This window comes from Notolepis coatsorum (assembly GCF_963971535.1).
Source record: "Notolepis coatsorum genome assembly, chromosome: 17".
Lineage (NCBI taxonomy): Eukaryota > Metazoa > Chordata > Actinopteri > Aulopiformes > Paralepididae > Notolepis > Notolepis coatsorum.
This window is the reverse complement of record NC_140181.1, coordinates 54,788,606-54,809,433: the sequence shown is the minus strand read 5'-3', so window position 1 is coordinate 54,809,433 and position 20,828 is coordinate 54,788,606. Positions and strand designations below refer to the sequence as shown.

Sequence of the window (20,828 nt, the reverse complement as noted above, 5' to 3'; positions counted from 1 at the left end):
GAGTTAATGAGGAATCTCCATGTGCTTGTTGTAGTTAACAAAGAGAGGTGGCGTTAATGAGGTGTATGACGTCCGTTGCATTGGAGGCGCAAGATTTTGCAGGTAAATTTTCTCTTTTTAGTATTCACATTTTATTTTCCCATTCGAATCCCGTGCCCATCGAACGAAGCTTTGAAGTATTTAAGACAGCCCCACCCCCCCCACCCCTAATGTTGACTTGTGTGGAGGAGTATCCTAACTCTGAGCTGTTCTCTTCCAGATGGCTGCGATCCGTAAGAAGCTAGTGATAGTGGGCGATGGAGCTTGTGGGAAGACCTGCCTCCTCATAGTGTTCAGCAAGGACCAGTTCCCTGAGGTCTATGTTCCTACAGTGTTTGAAAACTATGTGGCCGACATTGAAGTGGACAGTAAGCAGGTGAGTTGATTACTGCTACATCTTTGTTTCCTCCAATAACAATGACATTACCCTAGACCTGTTCTGAGTCTTTTTTTTTTTTTTAACTCGATTTTTATTTGCATTTTTGTATTACAAGCATACAAACAACATCATATTTGAATATTATTATCCTCTCAGTCGGTCTTCCAGGTACATATTATATAGACATAATGTACAACACCGTTAAACAGACAAATTATAAAGAAAAAAAAAGAAAAAATGTAATACCCAAAAACAGAAATAATAAATACAGACTTAAGCAAAAGTTCCACAGACATAAATAATAAATTGAAAAAACATAAAGCAATCGTCCTACCCAAATGATAGAGATAGAGAATACTAACTAAAGCAAAAATGTGTGACATGGGTTCAGAGACCCTCCTTGAACCTCTGTCCTCCTTTACCCTTCTCCCTCTTGTGTTGCATTTGTTTCTTCCTCTGTGATGTCGTCTTCGTTCCCCTTATAGTCCTCCCACTTTCCCCATCTTTCCCCAAATTTCTCTTCCTGTAACCTCAGCATGTGTCCATATCCTGTATCTCTTCCACTATTCCTACCCATTGGGCCTAACAAAAATAATAGTTGGTTTCAGGTTGCCGACCGACCCTGCCGATTTAGGTGCGACCCAATATATTTTATGAGTTTTTTAAAAAAATCATAATTTTTTTTTTTTTTTTTTTTTAATAATAAAGTTTCATAGAAAACTTAGTCAAACATTTAGTATTATGGATATTAAACATGCTGGCAGAGTACATGCATCCTTGTTGTTGTGAACATTTTAATTAAATAAAGAAATTCCCTATCCATAGTCGCCATGGGAAAGAATAAAATAAAAAAATAAAATAAAATAAATTCCCTACCTACCCATGGCCAAACTGACAACCAACCTGAAACCAACTATTAATTTTGTTAGGCCTTGTGCTATTGTCGGTGGGTCTTCCTTGTACCACAGTCTCGTTATTGCTTTTCTGGCCGCTATCAACATTATCTTTATTAAATATTTGTCCCCCCCTTGTATTCCCTCGTGTGTCAGGTCTCCTAAGTAAAGCACCAGTCCTGTTTGTGGTAATCCGTATCCTAGTATTCTGATCATTGCCTCCCCTATCTCCTCCCAATACCCCTTCAGCTTCTGACATCCCCAGAATATGTGTGTGTGATTTGCCCCCTCCTTCCCACACATCCTCCAGCAAGCTCTTTGTGTTGGTGCATATTTTCCCTTCAGTTCTGGGGTTATAAAGAATCTGATTATGTTTTTCCATCCAAACTCTTTCCATATCCTCGATCCTGTTGTTGAATGTTGTACCTTGCATATGTTCCCCCATTCCTTCCCTGTTATTTCTATCTCTAGCTCTCTCTCCCATTTCTCCCTTATGTAATCGGTCGTGTGTCCCTTGCTGTTCATTATAGCCCGGTATATTGCTGATATTACTCTTCCTTGCCCCCCTTCGTATGCCCATACTATCATCTTTATTATTCCATTCTGTTCTTCGTCTTTGGCCCCCCCTTATTTCTTTGTTGTAGTAGTCTCTAACCTGTAGATATCTGAAGTGGTCCCTGTTTTCTAGTCCAAATTTCTCCTTTAATTTTTGTAGTGTCTGCATTTCCCCCTTCTCTATCATTTTGCATATCGCTGTTGCCCCCCCCTCTCCCACCTTCTGAATCCATGGTCTAACCTCCCTGGTTTGAATCTCTTGTCATGTGCTACCCATCTCAGGACCCCTGACTGCTTCTCCAATTTGTGTGTTTTTATTACTCTGTTCCATATGGTCAAGGTGTATTTGGTGATTGGATCTAATAGTCCCTCTTTTTCTTTAAATAGTTCCCTATCTCCCACCAGAGCTTGTACCTTGTATCCCTCCCCTTCTTTTTCAATGTCTTTCCATCTTGCCTCATACTTGTCGTTACACCAGCACGTCACTGCTCTCAGTTGTGCTGCATAGTAATAATCTTGTAGGCTGGGTACTGCCATCCCTCCCTCTTCCTTTGGTAGTTGTAGTGTTTTATATCTGACCCGTGGTCTTCTCCCCGCCCATATGAACCTCGATATCAATCTGTCCCACTCCCTGAATTGATTCTGTGGTATTTGTATTGGTAGTGACTGGAATAGGTACAGTAACCTTGATAGTATGTTCATTTTAATGACCTATATTCTTGAATTGAAGTCCAAGGGCATTACTGTCCATCTCTCTAAGTCTCTCTTGATGTTCTGATTTATCTGTGTATAGTTCACCTCATATAGTTTCTCCACCCCTCTCGTGATGTTCACCCCTAAGTATTTAATCTTGTCCATGTCCCATCTTATCCCGTACTGTTCCCTAATTTCCGTCGTTGGAGTATAGTTCCATGCTAAGGTCTGTGTCTTTGTCACGTTTAGTTTGTAACCTGAGTAGTGGCCATATTCCTTCAGTAGATCCATCAGTGCCGGGAAGCTCTTGTCTGGTTGCCTCATGTATACTATCACGTCGTCCGCAAATAGGCCTAGTTTATATTCCGTTCCCTTTATCCTTACTCCCTTAATGTCCTCGGTCTGTCTGATCAGTTGTGCCAGTGGTTCTATGAAAACGGCGAAGAGCGTCGGTGAGAGACAACATCCCTGTCTGGTAGCCCTCTCTAATCTGATTCTATCTGTCAAGCTGCCATTCACCTTAACCCTCGCTGTCGGTTCTTGATATAGCGCCTTGATCATCTTCATCGCCCTCCCGTTCAGTCCGAACCTCATCAATGTTTTATATAAAAATGTCCAGCTCACACTGTCGAATGCTTTTTCTGCATCTAGGCTAATCAGTACCGCGCTACCTCTTTGTTTTTGTATCTCCTCTACTATGTGTAATGTCTTTCTCACGTTGTCCTGTGTCTGTCTCCCTTTAATAAATCCAGTTTGATCTTCATCTATAATGTCTGGCATAAACGTCTCAAATCTCTTTGATATTATCGATGTATACATCTTGTAATCCACGTTGAGTATGGACACAGGTCTGAAACTACTACATAATTCTCTATCCTTTCCTTCCTTCGGTATCGTGGTGATTATGGCTTCCTTCCACGAGGGGGGCATTTTTCCCTCTTCCATCGTGTGTCTGAACGCCGCCCCTAACATGGGTGCTAATTCAGTTCTAAATGTCTTGTAGAATTCCGATGGGAATCCGTCGCTCCCCGGAGACTTGTTGTTTTTAGCTCTACTAATTGCCTCTTCCAGTTCTCGTTCCGTAATTATTTTATTTAATTCTTCATTCTGTTCTTTCCCTATCGATGGTAGCTCTAGCTTCTCCAGATATGCTTCTATTTCCTCTTCTCCCGCTGCTTTTGGCTGTGTGTATAGTTTCTCATAGTATTCTCTAAATGTCCTCTCTATTTCCGCTGGGTCTCTCAATATTTCATTAGTCTTTGTATCCCTTATTGTGTGTATCGTGTTCAACTTCTGTTGCGTCCTAATTCTCCTAGCCAACAGTCTGGTCGCTTTTGGTCCCCCTTCATAGTACGTTTGTTTCATGAACCTCGCTTTCTTTTCTATTTCCGTCAATAATTCCCTATTTATCCTGGCCTTTACTTCTTTGATTTCTCCGAGCGTTCCCTGTTCTTTTGATATCTGGTGTCTCCCCTCTAGATCCTTCAGCTTCCCTATCAGATTGTGATATGTCTCCGTTCTGGCTTTCTTCAGCATTGCTGTCTTCTCCATCAATTTCCCCCTTATCACCACTTTCAGTGTGTCCCATAGAATGTTCGGGTCTACCGTCCCGTTGTCATTTTCCTCCTTATACCTGGCTATCTCCTCCTTGATCTGACTCACCACCCCCTTGTTATTTAGTATTCCTACATTTAGTCTCCAGATCGTGTTCCTCCGTCTCCCTTCTAGATCTACTGTCAGATATATGGCACTGTGATCCGATATGTCCGCTACTCCTATTCTGCTCTCCCGTACCCTGTAACTGTCCCCCGTCGTCATCAAAAAATAGTCTATTCTCGCATATGTCACGTGTGGGTGTGAGTAATGTGTGTATTCCCTGTCCATGGCGTGCATCCCCCTCCAAACATCTGTAATTCCCATTTCCATCATCTGAATATTCATATATCTACTGATGGGTGCTCGTCCTTTTCTAGTACTCGTGGTGTCTAGGTCGTGATTCAGTACTACATACTACATACTACAAAACACAGCGCATATCAATATCCCTTCTAGTTCCATCACTATCATATCAAAAATGGTCTCATATAAATCCCTCTCACTCTCTGGGGGTGCATAAACATTCACTAACGTAACCATTTGGCCCTCCATTTTCCCCTTCACCAGAACAAACCTTCCCTCCTTGTCTCTTACTTCCTTGATCAATTCAAATTTGACTGTTTTTGATTAACGTGATTACTCCTCTCCTCGGGTTCCGTTTAAAGGAACTATAGTATGCATTTTCATATCCAAATCTCTTCAGTTTCTCATGATCCTGTGCTACCAAATGTGTCTCCTGCAGAAAAATCACTTCCATCTCACTTTTTTTACATTTCAACATCACTTTGCCCCTCTTTATCGCATTATTCATTCCATTAACGTTTAACGACATCATTTTTATACCTTTAACTAGGGCTGGGCGATATGGAAAAAAATCATATCGCGATAACGATATGATAATTTTATTTTATTTCTCGATATCGATAATTATCGAATTGTTATAAGTATAATTTTTTTTTTTTTTTTTTTAACAACAGATGTATGTTTATTTTGCAGCAATTCTTTGTCATTGCCGCCATCTTTAGTGTTACATCCCCTCACACTCCAGTTCTCAGGCTGCAGCTGGTTTAAAAGCTAAAGTAAACCGGCTTCTCTGCTGGCTGTGGCTCCAGAGGAGTTGAACAGTTCTGGCTCTGCTAGTTTATTTTCGATCTTTTGGCCCTTTTTTGGTGGACAAACCACCGCACATGTGCACTGTGACTCGTGATTGGAGACTAGCTCTGCTAGCACACATAGCCTACTGTGTACAGACGGTTTCAAAATGTATTTTAAATTAGAAAGCAAACAAAATAAATGGACAAGAGAAAAAGAAATCTGAATTTGGTCAGTATTGTCATTTGGACAAGCAAAGCCATTACTTTAAGTTGCAGGCAAGAAAGACAAGTCTGTCCATTGTCTCTGGTTTTAAAACTGCCCTGTTGCAGGTAAAAAAAAAAAAAAACGATTTTTCGATTTTTTTTAATTTCGATATTCGATATCGATTATTAAAATATATCGCGATATTTATCGTTATCGTTATATCGCCCAGCCCTACCTTTAACCATTGTCATCTTTCTTCTTTCGTCTGTCAGTCCCCCCCATGTCACATTCATTCCCCCCTCCGGTTGGAGCCTCCGCTCTCTTCACCGAATACATATAATGATTAACATAAATAAAAAACATAAACTTTACATAAAGTGCTCCCAAGGCGTTCGGGGGGTCCCTGTGTCCCCCCCTGTCCCCTGCTGGTGGGTGAGGAGTAATTGCTCTCCTAGCGAGAGGCCTCCTCCTGACGGCTTGGGGGTTTGAAGCCTTTACCCCCAACCGCTCGTCATATTTGTCCAGCTTTCTTACTGTTTTTTTTGCTGTCGAGCTCCTGGTCAAAAGCGCTCTGTCCTTCGTTCTGACCAAAGACCCTCATTTCCTAGGTCCCTCTCAATGTGTCTCATATGTTCCATTGTCCCTCCTTCCTCCCAAACCCGTGTGTGGTGTCTCCTGTGTACCCCTTTTTACTTTCTTTTCCTCCCCTCTATTTTCTATGTGATGTCCATTTATCCCCTTAATCCCTTCCAACTGTGTTACTCGCATCGTGTGTCTATGTATTTGTTTCAGTATGTTCTGTGTCTCGTCTATCATACCTAGTTATATTTCCATTTATTTCCTCCATCAGCATGTGTATTATGTGTCCATGTATACGTCATGTTAATTTCTATATCCTGCCTCTACCTGGGAATGTGTGTTTATGCATATGTTATTTCAGTTTCTATATTTTGTCTCTATTTGGATAGTTTTTTCAATCTCTTGTGCGTGTACTCATCCGTTCGCCTCCTCCCGCCTCCTCTCCCCTCCTTTTCCGTCTCTGGCCTCCTCGTCCGTCTCCGCCCTCGGTCTGTCACGTTTCACCTCGGCCTTCTCCTCTCTCCTCCCTCCTCTCCCTGGTTTCGGTCTCCTACTCTGGTCCATCTGCGTGCCCCCTCCAATCTCTGCTGCAGGCTCCGCGTCTGGTCCTCCTGTCTCCTTCCTTCTCCGTCCTCCGCCATCTGCATCCCCCGTCGTCTCATCTCCTGCGCCGCCTCCCGTGCCGTCGCGTACGTCACCGTCCCTTCCTTCCAGTGAATCCTTAGCGAGGTCATGGGTGATTGGAATCTCATTCCGTTTTCTTTCAGAATTCTCTTCAGTCCCGCGTAGGACCTGCATGTTATTGCTACCGCTGTCGAGTAATCGTGATCAAACGATAGTCTTTTCCCTTCGATTTCTATCTTCTTGGTCCACGCGGTTCTGAGTATCAATTCCTTAATCTCAAATCTCAGAAAGTTAATAATCACCGCTCTCGGAGGTCTGTCCGGTTTCGGTCTCGGAGCCAACGCCCTGTGGGCCCTCTGAATCTCCATTTTTTCCAGTCCCGTCTCCTTCAATTGCTCTTTGATAAGCTTTTCTACATATTGTGTCACCGATTCCCCTTCGACTCCTTCTTTCAATCCCCATATTCTGATGTTATTTCTCCGTGACCTCCCCTCCATGTCCGATATCTTTGTCTCCATCTGTTCTTGTTTCTGAATCGCACATGTTAATACCTCGTGTGTCTCTGTGTTCCATTCCTCCGCTTGCGCCGTTCTAGTCTGTAACTCGGTCACGTTTCTGTCCTGTTCCGCCATCTTCTCATCCACCCTTTTGAGTTCTGTATTCATTTCACCTCTGAAGTCCTCCTGTTCCTTCCTCAATTCCTCCCGTAGCTTCCCAATATCATTCCTTATCGTGTCCGTGTTCAGTTTTATCGCCGCTGTTATGTTCTCCAATATCCCGGCCTGCATGACCACGGCCCATCCTGGCATTCCTGTGTCTGCCTCAGCGGGACCTCCCCCTTCTTCCGCCTGTCTCTTCTCGGCTTCGCTTCGGGGACTCTGTTTCTTCAAATTCTCCTCTTCTCGTGTGTTCTCCATTTCTCTTTCCTTCACAATCGTTGTCTCTTCCTTACTTCTCGTGTGCATTTTTATTTTTAATCACTTTTCGGGTCCTTTTTTATCCGTTTTTTCGCTCATTTGACCAGGAGCTCTACCGCACGTGTGTTACCCGTCTGCTCTCATACCGGAAGTCCCTGTTCTGAGTCTTAAAGGGATGGTTCAGATTTGCCGGTATACTAAGCGGCGGAGCAGAACCTTTAGAGCAAAAAGGCACAGCGTATTGAGTTATTTTGTCGATGTGTGTGTGTGTGTGTGCAGGCCTCCAGTGTGAACTCTAGGCAGCGTTTACCTGGAAGTAGACTTGAAAGGTTTCTCAAGTGACCAACATGACGCTTCTGTTAATGAATTGGAGCCTTGTGGTTTTGATTGTAGTCAAGTGCCACTGGTGGTCAACTGTATCTAACCTTCTTTGCTATAGTTGAACAATAAAAGTCCAATCAGATTCCTTGGCTCTAGGGTATCTGATCAACAACTCCAGATAGGGCTGGGAGATACGGCCTCTAAATGATATCACAATATGTTTTTGCTCTATCACGATATATGTTGCGATATTTTGACATTTCCTCTAAAGCACTTAAAAATGCTTGATTTAACCCTTTGATGGATACAGTCACGCCAATATGATTATATAAACCTCTGTTGTCAAGCCTCGTTAATATACCCCCTCCCGTGTATGTGCTTGTACGTGACCTAAATTGGGCGAGTGTCTGTGTGAGGGAGAGAGGAAAGTGCTGCGCTAAAGTAAGTCTCATCTAGAGCCATATGAAATCCGCGTTCATGGAATCGCGGACGGAATCGCGGAATTGACCAATAAAAATTGAATCAACTGTAAAACGTGGAACATTGCAGAATTTGGCCTAATCTGGACTGCAATTCCGTTTTTGGGAGGAGATGGAACGTTTGGTGCAAAGCAAACATGACCGGGGATGCTACAGCGTGTTACACACAACACGCAGCAGTGTCCACGTGTCTGGCTGCTTCGGTGTTAACGTCGTCAAGAAGCTAAGAAATTCCGCAATAAGCCCCAAATTCAGAGCAGAGCAGTATACTAATGACTTTTATGCCTCCGGCGATAAGGTGTTTTGCCAATTCTGTCAACGTACCGTGGACTGGACCCGCAAAAACACGTGCGAAGATCACTCCAAAAGCCAAAACACACCAGCTCTCTAACGATGATACAGCTAGAGGGCGAGGCTAATCACTGACACTATTGTGATTAAATAGCTATGTAACGTTACAGTACATAGGACTATAGATGGAAATTATAGCTTCTTGCTAAACTGGTGCACCCATCCATTTGTTTAATGCAAATGATTGTCAGTACACACTGTCCTTTATAAATGAAATAAACTGAAATAGCTATGTAACGTTACAGTACATAGGACTATATATGGAAATGATAGCTTCTTGCTAAATCTGGTGCACCCATCCATTTGTTTAAAGGGGAACTATCTTATAAATGGCCTTTTTGAGTGTTTAGCATTGTTTCCTAGCTATGTGAACTTATATTAATATGATCTATGTCTCTAATTCTCATATTGGCGCATTCTTCCAATTCTCCTCTCACAATATTCACCCTCACTGAACTGAGTCATTTGAAAATGTGATTATTTGTGATGTCAGAGAGACACCGCTGCATGATAATGTGGCTGTGTGGCATCAGGTACACGATGAGCTGCACACAGTGGTTGGAGCCCAGGCTCAAAACGGCTTAAGATCTTGAGGTAGAAAAATGCTGTTTTTGAGGACTTGATTAGAAATACAAAACAATGAATAAAAAAAAAATTACAGAGGTGTTCCATAGACTCACAGGAATTGTGTAAAAGTGCCCAAATAGTTAAAGAAATAGTAAAATAGTTCCCCTTTAATGCAAATGATTGTCACTACACACTGTCCTTTATAAACGAAATAAACTAAACTAAAGGTGCCTAAATTATGCATTACTATATTTCATCACAATATAATAGATATAGCTAGGCTACTGACATTGTCATTGTGATAATGTCAGTAGTAGATAGCTGTATCTATTGTTTACACTTGAAATGTGTATTTTTATTTTGTGTGCATTTTTATATATTATTTGAAAATATTGTGTAAAATTGAACTGTATTTCTGAGTTGCAGCACTTAAAAACATTAAATGGACTGTTATATTTTATTAAATTGTGGACATTTATTCATTCCCACTTATTAGTAGGGATGGGTATCGTTAGGATTTTATCGATACTACTACTCTTATCGATACTGCTTAACGGTTCGGTACTTTATCAATACTCTTATCGGTTCTTTTAGATTATTATAATTTTTTAAAAATGTTATACATTTATTATTTAAACAGCTTAAGGCTATATCTGTACTTGATGTTTGTTTGTTTGTTGTGTTGCATATTTGAAATAAACTTCAATCAAATCAAACCCCCCCCCCCTTAAAAACAAAAACCTGTGTTTAACCTAGCCATCTATAAAACATCATGCTAAAACTGAAACAAATGTCCTACTCCCCTAAAGAAAGAAATACATAGCAAACATCACTCAGTTATCCAATAGTGCTGCTGCTTTTTATTTTGTTAAAATCTTTTAGTTAATAAGACTAAAAGACTACAATATGACTACAACGATTTCATGACGGCTTCCTGTCCTGTCGGTGTGACAAGGGGGATGAGGTTGTGGGTGTGACAATGTGGATAACGTGGGTGTGATGAGGGGACAATGTTGTGGGTGATGAGGGGGATGTGGTTGTTATGAGGTTGTGGGTGCGACAATGGGGATGAAGTTGTGGGTGTGACAAGGGGGATGAGGTTGTTGTGTGTGACAAGGGGGATGAGGTTGTGGGTGCGACAATGGGGATGAAGTTGTGACAAGGGGGATGAGGTTGTTGTGTGTGACAAGGGGGATGAGGTTGTTGTGTGTGACAATGGGGATGAAGTTGTGGGTGTGACAAGGGGGATGAGGTTGTTGTGTGTGACAATGGGGATGAAGTTGTGGGTGTGACAAGGGGGTGAGGTTGTGGGTCTGACATGGGGGTGAGGTTGTGGGTCTGACATGGGGGTGAGGTTGTAGGTCTGACATGGGGGACGAGGTTGTAGGTCTGACATGGGGGACGAGGTTGTAGGTCTGACATGGGGGTGAGGTTGTGGGTGTGATGAGGGGGATGAGGTTGTGGGTGTAACAATGGAATGAGGTTGTGGGTCTGACATGGGGGACGAGGTTGTGGGTGTGACAAGGGGATAATGGAAAAGCCAATCAGAGTTGACCCTTTGATCTCCATGAGCCAGGGTTAGAAATAAAAAAAAAAATTCAAGGGCTTTTTTTGCCCCCCTTAATTGATTTTCGGGGGCTTTTTTTTGTATTTCGGGGGCACATTTTTATAATGAAAATTAACATAAAGATTATAAAACATTGTTGACACTTTTTTTTTACAGTCTTCGTCCCCATGTTTGATAACGTAATGTTAATGTCTCCATATATAGGGCTCTACGCTAACCTTTTTCCCAAGGAGCACATGTGCTCCTAAATAAAATGTTAATAAATAAAATCTAAATACAAATTTAGGAGCACACAGAAATTTAGGAGCACAGTGACAATTGTTCAAGTAACACACACACACACACACACACGATGTGTGACATCATGGCTTGGTTTCATGTTTTGAGGTACCTTCAATTATCTGTAAATAATACATACATACTCTATCTAAATAGATTAAATATTATTGTCCCTGAGGGCAAGTTGTGTTGTTGTCTTGATATATCTACAAATAGCAGACGAATAACCGGTTGCCTCTGGATCAATGAATGTCTAATATTGAATAATATTATTAGATATTTTATTTTTAACATCCCTAATTCCAACAGTCAAGAGGCTTGTTTCAAATTGATGAAAAACCCCACACACGCAACCAGGGGCGGAGCTAGGGGGTGGCTACCTGGGCTCAAGCCCCGGATGTATTCTGAAAAGCCCCGAATCTATTTAATTTTTTTTTTTTTTTTTTTTAATACAATTCATCATTGTTACATGAAAACATGTTTGCACCAGATTTAGCAGAAGCTAATTTCCATCTGTGGTCTATCCAGCTGCTAACTGTATTTGAGTGAGTTAAGTCTTGGTGTTATGGTAGACTCAGACCTAAGCTTTAAATCACAATCAACAAGTTGACAAAAACTTAATTCTTCCACCTTAGAAACTAGGGCTGGGCGATATGACGATATTATATAAATATCGGGTACAGTTCATTAACGATACACTTTTTTAACGTATCGTGGATATCGTGATGTTTTGCCCAAGAGGATTGTGTCGCGTCAATCTGGTCCACGCCCGTTCAAACTTTTGAACAACGCCGCTCCCACACACACACTACTGCATCAAAGTTACTACTTATTATTAACAAAGGCATTTGTTTTGTGGCATTACCGTTATATAGTTACACGTTCAATAACATCAGTGTATTTACCCAAACATAGCAACGTCCGATGACGACATAGATAGCAAGCGTTACTGTTCATATCTCAGCCCGTGCTGAGTTGTCCGTGCCCATTCTGCGGTCTGTTAATAAAGTTTTCAATCAGACAGATGTATGGAAAGGCTTTTATTATAACATTTGTTGCAGTAAAATCATTTTGCCTCGTTTTAGTCATGCTGCGGTGCGCTGGTAATCACTCGTCGGCCGCGGGGAGCTGTTGTTGTTGTCGTTGAGCTGAGCTCTCGTCAAAATCAGGTTCAGGAAAATAAAAACGCATAGCGCTTACCGATTGGTGCTAAGAACAGCAGGGCGGGTGCAAGCGGTGTGACGTAATTGGCAGACTCGACTGTCAATCAAAAATATTCTGTTGCCGGCTGAATGATTGAATGAATGAAAACGTTATTAACGATTGCAGAATGGGTACAGTACAGCTCAATACAACAACAGTGGACTGGAGGATGAAGACCAGAAAAAGACTTTCGGCTTTTTTTACATAAGGGTCCTCCATTTTCAATTCATCAAAACATTTAGAGACATACAAATATACAGTAGTTTCATAAAAATGCTATTGATTGATTGATTGATTGATTGATTGATTGATTGATTGATTGATTGATTGATTGATTTAAAACTGTATTAACATATTGCAGAATGGGTACAGTACAGCTCAATACATACAATTGTTAAGGGGATGCAGACCAGAGAAAGACTTTCGTCTTGTTTACATCAGGGTCCCCCATTTTCAATTCATCATATTTCATATCTAAATCATATAATATCTCATTGCTAAATATATGCAATATATAATCTAATAATCCAATAATCTAAATCTAATATATAATATAAAAATGCTAAATGCATGGGTATTTTATTTTGTCTTTAATGTTAGCTTGCAAACTCAAATACTGTCTTGGTAAGCCTCATAATGAATTGTTTGGGGAAAAAAAGAAAAACATCGTGATGTGTATCGTGTATCGCCGAAAGGTCAGAAAATATCGTGATATCATATTTAGGCCATATCGCCCAGCCCTATTAGAAACATAGCTAAAGTACGGCCATTTATAAATCAAAAGGACGCTGAAAACCAGATCCATGCCTTTATCTCAAGCCAACTCGACTACTGTAATGCACTCCTTACCGGCCTCCCGAAAAAAATACGATGATAACTATTTTATTGCAATGCACTATTGCATTATTTTATTCTATTTTACTAACTATTTTATTGCACTGCACTATTTTACTTTGTATCAGTGAATCATAGACGCCTGGCCATAAGAGCATTCGGAGCATCTCTGCTCTCCCACTATTGAACTTGGGGGAGCAAAGGTATGATCTTGCTCCACCACTTTTTGATTATATGAAAAATATGATATATCCCCCCCCAATATATAAATCTAACCATAACTACGTTATGGTTAACTGAGTTTTATAGTGAAAAGAGCAGCTTTATTGGTCAAGATTGAAGGCTCTATATTGCAGGAAATTGCACGTACAGGTTCATTAAATTAAAAAAAAATCTGTCGTGGAGGGGGTCGTGCCGGACCCCCTCCAAACCACCCCTTGCCTGCAAAAAAAAAAAAAAAGGGGGCCCATCTGGGCTAAGCCCCGGATCTCCTACAATCCTAAATCCGCCCCTGCACGCAACGTTTGTGAGTATAGGCTCTGGCCAGATCGATCAATGAAATATGTTGCGCGCTCAGCGCTGTGGAATAAAGGAAATGCGCATCGGGAATCCGGGATCGGATTTGGATATTATTCTTTGGAGTTGTGTTACAAATGGAACGGTCTTTCCCCGCCGAACACAAGTTACTTAACGTTACACAGGTCGCGCTATGCAGATGCTTAGCTTGCTAACGTTAAGATAGCAGTGTAATCAATGCTTGATGAGAGCAGAGCGCTCTGTCTGTGTTCGCATCCTCTGATTCCTCTCAAGTGCCTGTAAACACGCAGCGGGCCCCGCCTCCCTCCTCCTTGGAACAAACATTCCACCCAAAAACTGAATTTCAGTCCAGTTTCAATCTGAACTATTAACAGCGGAGCTGTTTTGTAATCTTCACAATCACTGTCTGTCTCGCACACTGCAAGTAAATGATTTTTCCGGTTTGCACACACACATATTATTAGGTGCAAATACGAGGGAAATGCTCGCACTGTAGAGCATATATATAATTATATATATAATTAGTAAACTGTCTGGGGCTTTTTTTGCCCCCCTTAACTGATTTTCGAGGGCATTTGGTCAATTTTCGAGGGCATTTTGCCCCAAGCCCCCGTTAATTTCGAACCCTGCCATGAGCGGAAGTAGAAACTGCTGGAACACAGATTGAGATGAGCTCTCAATCACAATCATGTGTTGTAGGTGGAGCTGGCCTTGTGGGACACAGCCGGCCAGGAGGACTATGACAGACTAAGGCCTCTCTCCTATCCGGACACGGACGTCATCCTCATGTGCTTCTCCATCGACAGCCCTGACAGCTTGGGTAAGTCCACCGTCATTCTGACAGTTCATCATGCGTCCTCATGATCTGGCCGTCTTCTGATACCCACCAGGTTCATAATTGATTTCCTTTTCCTCGATACAGAGAATATCCCAGAGAAGTGGACTCCTGAGGTCAAGCACTTCTGTCCTAATGTGCCCATCATCCTAGTTGGAAACAAGAAAGACCTGCGGAATGATGACCATACACGTCGGGAGCTAGCAAAGATGAAACAGGTGTGTGTGGATATAGCATCGTTATCATGACTTGTTATTCAAGCCTCAAATGGAAGTTCTGAATGAATGTTAGCACAAAAGAAAACTATGCCCGGTCTGTGTTATTTCATTAAGTTAAAAAAAAATCTGCTTTTGAGGAGCACAACTGAGCACAATTGCATTTAGTTTAAATGCACTCACACACACAATTGGATGTGTGAAGATCTTTTATCACAACCATTTGACAACTGAAATAAATCTCCTGGCTTTAGAATTAAAACAAGGGTGTTTTGATCCTCTGAGACCCGCAATATCTGCCAACATTACTTTCAGAGGCTGTAGTGGGCTCAGATTTGAAGCTAGATAGTGGTAAGTTAGTGCTATCATATGTAACTAGACAACCTAAGGAATCCATTGGTACCAACCATGTCATGCTAGCTTGTCTGGGAAGGGGGCTAAATAATGCTCCAAGGTTAGGCAACATTCTGGTGAGGGAAAAACTGCCATGGCCATTTTCACCAAGGGGTCCCTTGACCTCTTACTTCAAGATATCTGAATGAAAACGGGTTCTTTTTTTGTGTTTTATTTTTTTATTATTTTTTAAACAAACATATAAACAAACATGACAACACACGATAAGATATACAAGCATTATTAACAGTGCACATCCAATGAAATCACCATATAGTTAAATGTCTTATACAGGATATACCCCCAATACCTGCTATCTAATACCCTACACACATATGCTCTAGCTCGTACCCCCCCCTCCCGGACCCCCCATTGGATAATCCATCCATTATCCCACACTCCTAACCAGACACTACCATTATATGCTAGCTTTTATTATCTCCGCCACTTCTAACCACATTTTCATTTTTGATTCATTGAGACCCAAAATTCTTGCTGTAGATATTTCTTGATAAATCACATCGAGATATGTAATAATCCAGACCTTTCGGCAAATTTTTTCCGGTTGGAACCATCGTGATGCTATCAGCTTTTTAGCCACTGTGATACCCGATAAAACCAATCTCTTGCCTGTGGATGTACTGCATTCTCAAAAACATCATTCAGCAGTAATACAGAGGGGTGTACAGGTATATTCAGAGTTAAGAGATTTGATAATTGCTGGGTCACCTCTTTCCAGAATATTTTAACTGGTGGGCAGTCCCAGTACATGTGCATAAATGTCCCCTCGTCCCCATTTGTACATAAGGACCATTTGGAGTCTTGTTTAAGACCCATTCTGTTCAGTCTTATAGGAGTCAAGTATGTCCTATGGATATAGTTAAGATTGATTTGTTGATGGTCCGGGTTCCTTGATGCAAGTCGAACATTTGCCCAGGCTTCTTGCCACTCAAAATCTATTTCCAGGTCTGGTATATCCCTCCTCCAAATAGAGTCTAGGTGGAGGGTTTCATACGAGGCGTCGAGGCCGTTAGTAATTGATGATAAAAATCTGATACAAAACCTCTCGATGTCTCTCTTTCATAGAAAAATGTGTGGTATCTGTGGTGTGCAATTGGTATCGTTAATGGAACACCGTGAGCCTTCAAACATGCCAATAACTGTGCGTAAAAATAATATGTGGACTTGGTGAGATAAATTTTTTTTGCATATTTCATCGAAACTACAAAAACCCTGTTTGTTGAAAACGTCTCCTAATGAGTGTATGCCTTGCTTTTCCCATCTAGGGAATCTTATAGGTTGTTTTCCAATCAAGAGTGCATTGTTATTGAATAAGGGAGTATGATTATGCCATTTATGTGGGATAGAATATTTTTTTTGTGTTTCACGCCATATCCGGATCGCATGAGTGATTATGGGGCCAAATTTCCGTTCGCATTGCTTAATTGATCATTTGGTGTATACTATGTCCTTCAGCCTATATGGAGCTACTATATTTTCTTCTAAATTTCTCCAGGATACTGATGCTTGGGGATCAAACCATGTTGTCAGTGGTCTTAAAGTGTACGCCTTAAAATAGTGGTAGAAATCTGGAAATGCCATACCACCGTCTGCTTTGTTTCTCTGTGCGGTGGATCTTTTTATACGTGGTGGTTTGTTATTCCAAATAAATTTGTATGTGGAGGAGTGTAATTCTTTCCAGTAACCCTTTGGAGGGGGTAACGGTAGCATTGAGCTGAATAAGTTGATTCTAGGTAGGACGTCCATCTTAACTATTGATATCCGTGCCTGTACTGAGTTTTTAAGTTTTGACCACCTGACAAGGTTGTATTTACATTTACATTTACATTTAGTCATTTAGCTGACGCTTTTATCCAAAGCGACTTACAAGTTCTGTACGACAAGCCATCAGGAAGAGCACAACTCTATCAGCTGAGTAACAATGTTCATCAAAGTGTTGAGTGCTACAGTGTAGGTTAGTTTATTAGGACAAGTGCATGACAGTATGGTTAGTTAGGGTTAGATTTTTTTTTTTTTTTTTTTTTTTTTATTCAGATAATGGTTGAAGAAGTGAGTCTTTAGTCGACGGCGAAAGATTGGACGTGTTTCGGCTGTCCTAACTGGGGTGGGTAGTTCATTCCACCATTGTGGGGCAAGGACTGAGAATAGGCGACTTCTCTTTGATGACCCTCCCGGAGCTTGGATAGGAGTAGGTCTGAGGCGGCCAGAAGATGCAGAGCGTAGGGGTCTTGAGGGTGTGTAGTTAGAGACCATTGACCGGAGGTAGGCGGGAGCAGTTCCCTTTGCCGCACGGTATGCTAGGTCAAGGGCCTTGAAGCGGATTCGTGCAGCAATGGGGAGCCAGTGCAGGTCCCTAAGAAGTGGGGTGACATGGGCCGACTTCGGTAGGTTTGAGATCAGGCGGGCCGCTGCGTTCTGAATGAGTTGAAGAGGCTTAGTGGCAGTGGCCGGGAGGCCAGCGAGCAGTGCGTTGCAGTAGTCGAGGCGGGAGATGACTGTTGATTGGACGAGGAGTTGGGTGGCTTCTTTTGTCAGGAAGGGGCGTATCCTTCTGACGTTGCTCAGGAGGAATCGGCAGGTTCTGGTTGTCGCTGCGATGTGAGCAGAGAAGTTCAACTGGTCGTCGAGGACAACACCAAGGTTCTTGGCGGTCGGGGACGCGGTCACAGCTGCATTCTCGACTGTGATGGAAAGGTCGGTCAGGGGGGAGGATTTGGCCGGCAGGTGGAGCAATTCTGTTTTGCTTAGGTTCAGTTTGAGGTGGTTGGTCGTCATCCAGGCGGAGATGTCGGACAGACAGACCGAGATCCGCTCAGAGACGTGGATATCTGAGGGAGGGAAGGAGAGGAAGAGTTGAGTATCGTCGGCATAACAGTGGTAGGAGAAGCCATGAGACGTGATAATGTTACCCAGTGATTTAGTGTAGAGGGAGAAGAGAAGGGGTCCTAAAACCGAGCCCTGGGGGACACCCGTCCGCAGGGGGCGGGTGGCTGACAGGGTCCCTCTCCATGACACTTGGTAGGAGCGGTCATTGAGGTATGATGACAACCATGTCAGCGCAGAGCCAGCCACTCCCATTCCTGCGAGGGCCGCGAGGAGGATCTGGTGGTTGACTGTGTCGAAGGCTGCAGATAGATCTAGGAGAATCAGGACAGAGGAGAGGCCTTTCGCTTTTGCTAAGTGAAGTGCCTCTGTGACCGCAATGAGGGCTGTCTCTGTGGAGTGACCAGTCCTGAAGCCTGACTGATTAGGGTCTAGGAGGTCATTCTGTAAGAGATAAGCAGTAAGTTGGTTGGATACAGCACGTTCAAGTGTTTTAGAAAGGAAGGAGAGAAGAGAGACAGGATTGATTTTGTTTTGGATTTTTATGTAATTGTGCTTCACCGTTTGGCTTATGGTAGGAAATATTTCAACTCCCAAGCATCTAAAGTGTTTTACCATAGGTATCTCTACTGGGAGGGTTATATTTCTTTTTGCAGGGGCGTTAAGTGGGAGGAAGGCCGACTTCGGCCAATTTATCCTAAATCCCGATAAATCTCCAAAGTCCTCAATCAACTTGAGAAGATGAGGCAATGCGGTGTTGGGGTTTTGCATGAACAGTATTACGTCGTCCGCATATAAACTAATTTTGTGTTGTGTGCCCTTGATTACGATTGGTTCTATGGATTGGGATTGTCTTATATATTGTGCTAAAGGCTCTAATGATAGATCGAATAGTCCGGGACTAAGAGGGCAACCCTGTCTGGAAGAACGTGATACCGGAAAGATTTCGGAGGTGATTGTGCCTGTTGTAATCATGGCCGATGGGTCTTTGTATAATACTTTAATCATATCAATGAATCCTTTTCCTAACCCCATCCTTTCTAATACTGCCCATAGATACGACCATTCCAACCTGTCAAAAGCTTTCATTGCATCCAGGGACAGCATCGCCTTAGGTGTGTTGTCTTCCTTGTTAGCATCTAGTACGTGTAGTAATCGTCTTATGTTATCAGTGATCAAGCGGCCTCTTATGAAGCCAGTTTGGTCCGGATGAATTAAAGACGTCATATGCTTTTGTAGTCTGATGGCTAATACCTTAGAGTACATGAAAACGGGTTCTATAGGTAGCCACAAGTCTCCCCTTTACAGTTATGGCTACTTTATGCTAATGCTGTTTTGGGCAAGAACCATGCAGTACAAGTGTGTTATTTTCACCTATTCTAAAGATTTTGTATTTGACCATTTCTGCATACTGGAATTACATACATTGGGTATGATGATGATGTTAGTCCCCATAGTAGCTATTTCATTGTAGTGAGACTTCACCTCACTGTATAAAATGACCTATTGTGACCTCTATAATCACAGCCTCATTAAACTTTACATGTTTAACATGTTGTCATTTAGCTGGCGCTTTCCTTTTATCCAAAGCGATTTGCAAGTTCTGTACGACAAGTCAGCAGAAAGGGTACAACTATTACAGCTGAGTAACAATGTTCACGAAACAGTGCTGAAACGTGAGTGCATAGTAGTAGAAGACAGTAAGAATGTTAGTGGATTTCTTTATTAGTGTGGGTGACCTGGCGAAGCCAGTCACACCCACACTCTTGTAATCCTTACTATTTATTCTTTATTTATTCTGCCGATTTTTGTCCAGTAACTCCTGCCAGAGCTTTCACACCACATACAAGTGTAAGTAGGGCTGGGCGATATGGCCTAAAAGTTTTAACGATTTTAATATTTTTTTGTCTTAAAAACTAGAAACACCAAGGAAATCATTCAAATAAGCTTTGTTTTTATTTGACACAAAAATTATTAAACCAAGATGAATTTCCCTATTGGGATTGAAGTGCAAACCTAACTTTCACCAATCTTCACTTAAAAAAAAATTATAAAAAAGGTTACTCTTGATCAAACAAAGATGAATGTCCCTATTGGGATTAATAGCGCAATAACTTGCTTTTTCACCAAACTTCACTTAAAACAAATAAAAGGTGCCTCTTGATCATCAAACAAGAATGAATTTCCCTATTGGGATTAATAAAGTGCAAATCTAACTTTCACCAAACATCACTTTTTGTAAAATAAAAGGTGACTCTTAACTCAATGTACGCCACACCCTAGCAACCACCTATAACACCCTAGCAACCACCTAGAAACACCCTAGCAACCACCTAGAAACACCCTAGAAACCACCTATAACACCCTAGCAACACCCTAGCAACTAGGGGTGGGAATCACCAGTTTCATCATGATACGATACGATATCGATTCTTTGGACAACGATACGATATTTGCTGATATCACAAAGTCTCTCACGATACAATACGATACGATTAGATTCAGGTGCCTGCAATCGATATGAGATGATATCATATGCCCATTTAACACAATCAGTAACATTTAGATCAACCAAAAAAAGGTAATGAAAATATCATTTGACATTTGTATTTTTGAGCTCTTCCAGACATTTAAAAGAAAATCAATATTGTTTTTAATACAAATAGACCTCCCGTTCACTGTAAAGTGCCACGTTTTGATATATTGAGCTTTAAACTTTAAGCAAAATTTTTTGGAACTCAAAACCTAAAACCCCTCCCTACCTCCCTCTCCCAAACCGTTCCTACAACAATTTGTTGATGTTGCATGATCATGTATAGGCCTACATTT

At 41.7% G+C, this 20,828-nt stretch overlaps 1 protein-coding gene across 2 annotated transcripts in view; it reads left to right on the top strand.

Annotated features, from left to right (window-relative positions):
• The window catches only part of rhoaa (ras homolog gene family, member Aa), a 53,414-nt gene that overhangs the window by 24,566 nt on the left and 8,020 nt on the right, over nucleotides 1–20,828 (top strand). Inside the window, exons 2-5 of one of the 2 annotated variants that reach the window (XM_084332634.1) lie at nucleotides 35–102; nucleotides 260–415; nucleotides 14,412–14,532; nucleotides 14,635–14,765. In XM_084332634.1, coding sequence (XP_084188760.1) covers nucleotides 260–415; nucleotides 14,412–14,532; nucleotides 14,635–14,765 — 408 coding nt within the window. In that variant the 5' untranslated portion in view covers nucleotides 35–102. The remainder of the gene's footprint in view (nucleotides 1–34; nucleotides 103–259; nucleotides 416–14,411; nucleotides 14,533–14,634; nucleotides 14,766–20,828) is intronic. The other variant, XM_084332635.1, reaches the window with a different exon arrangement.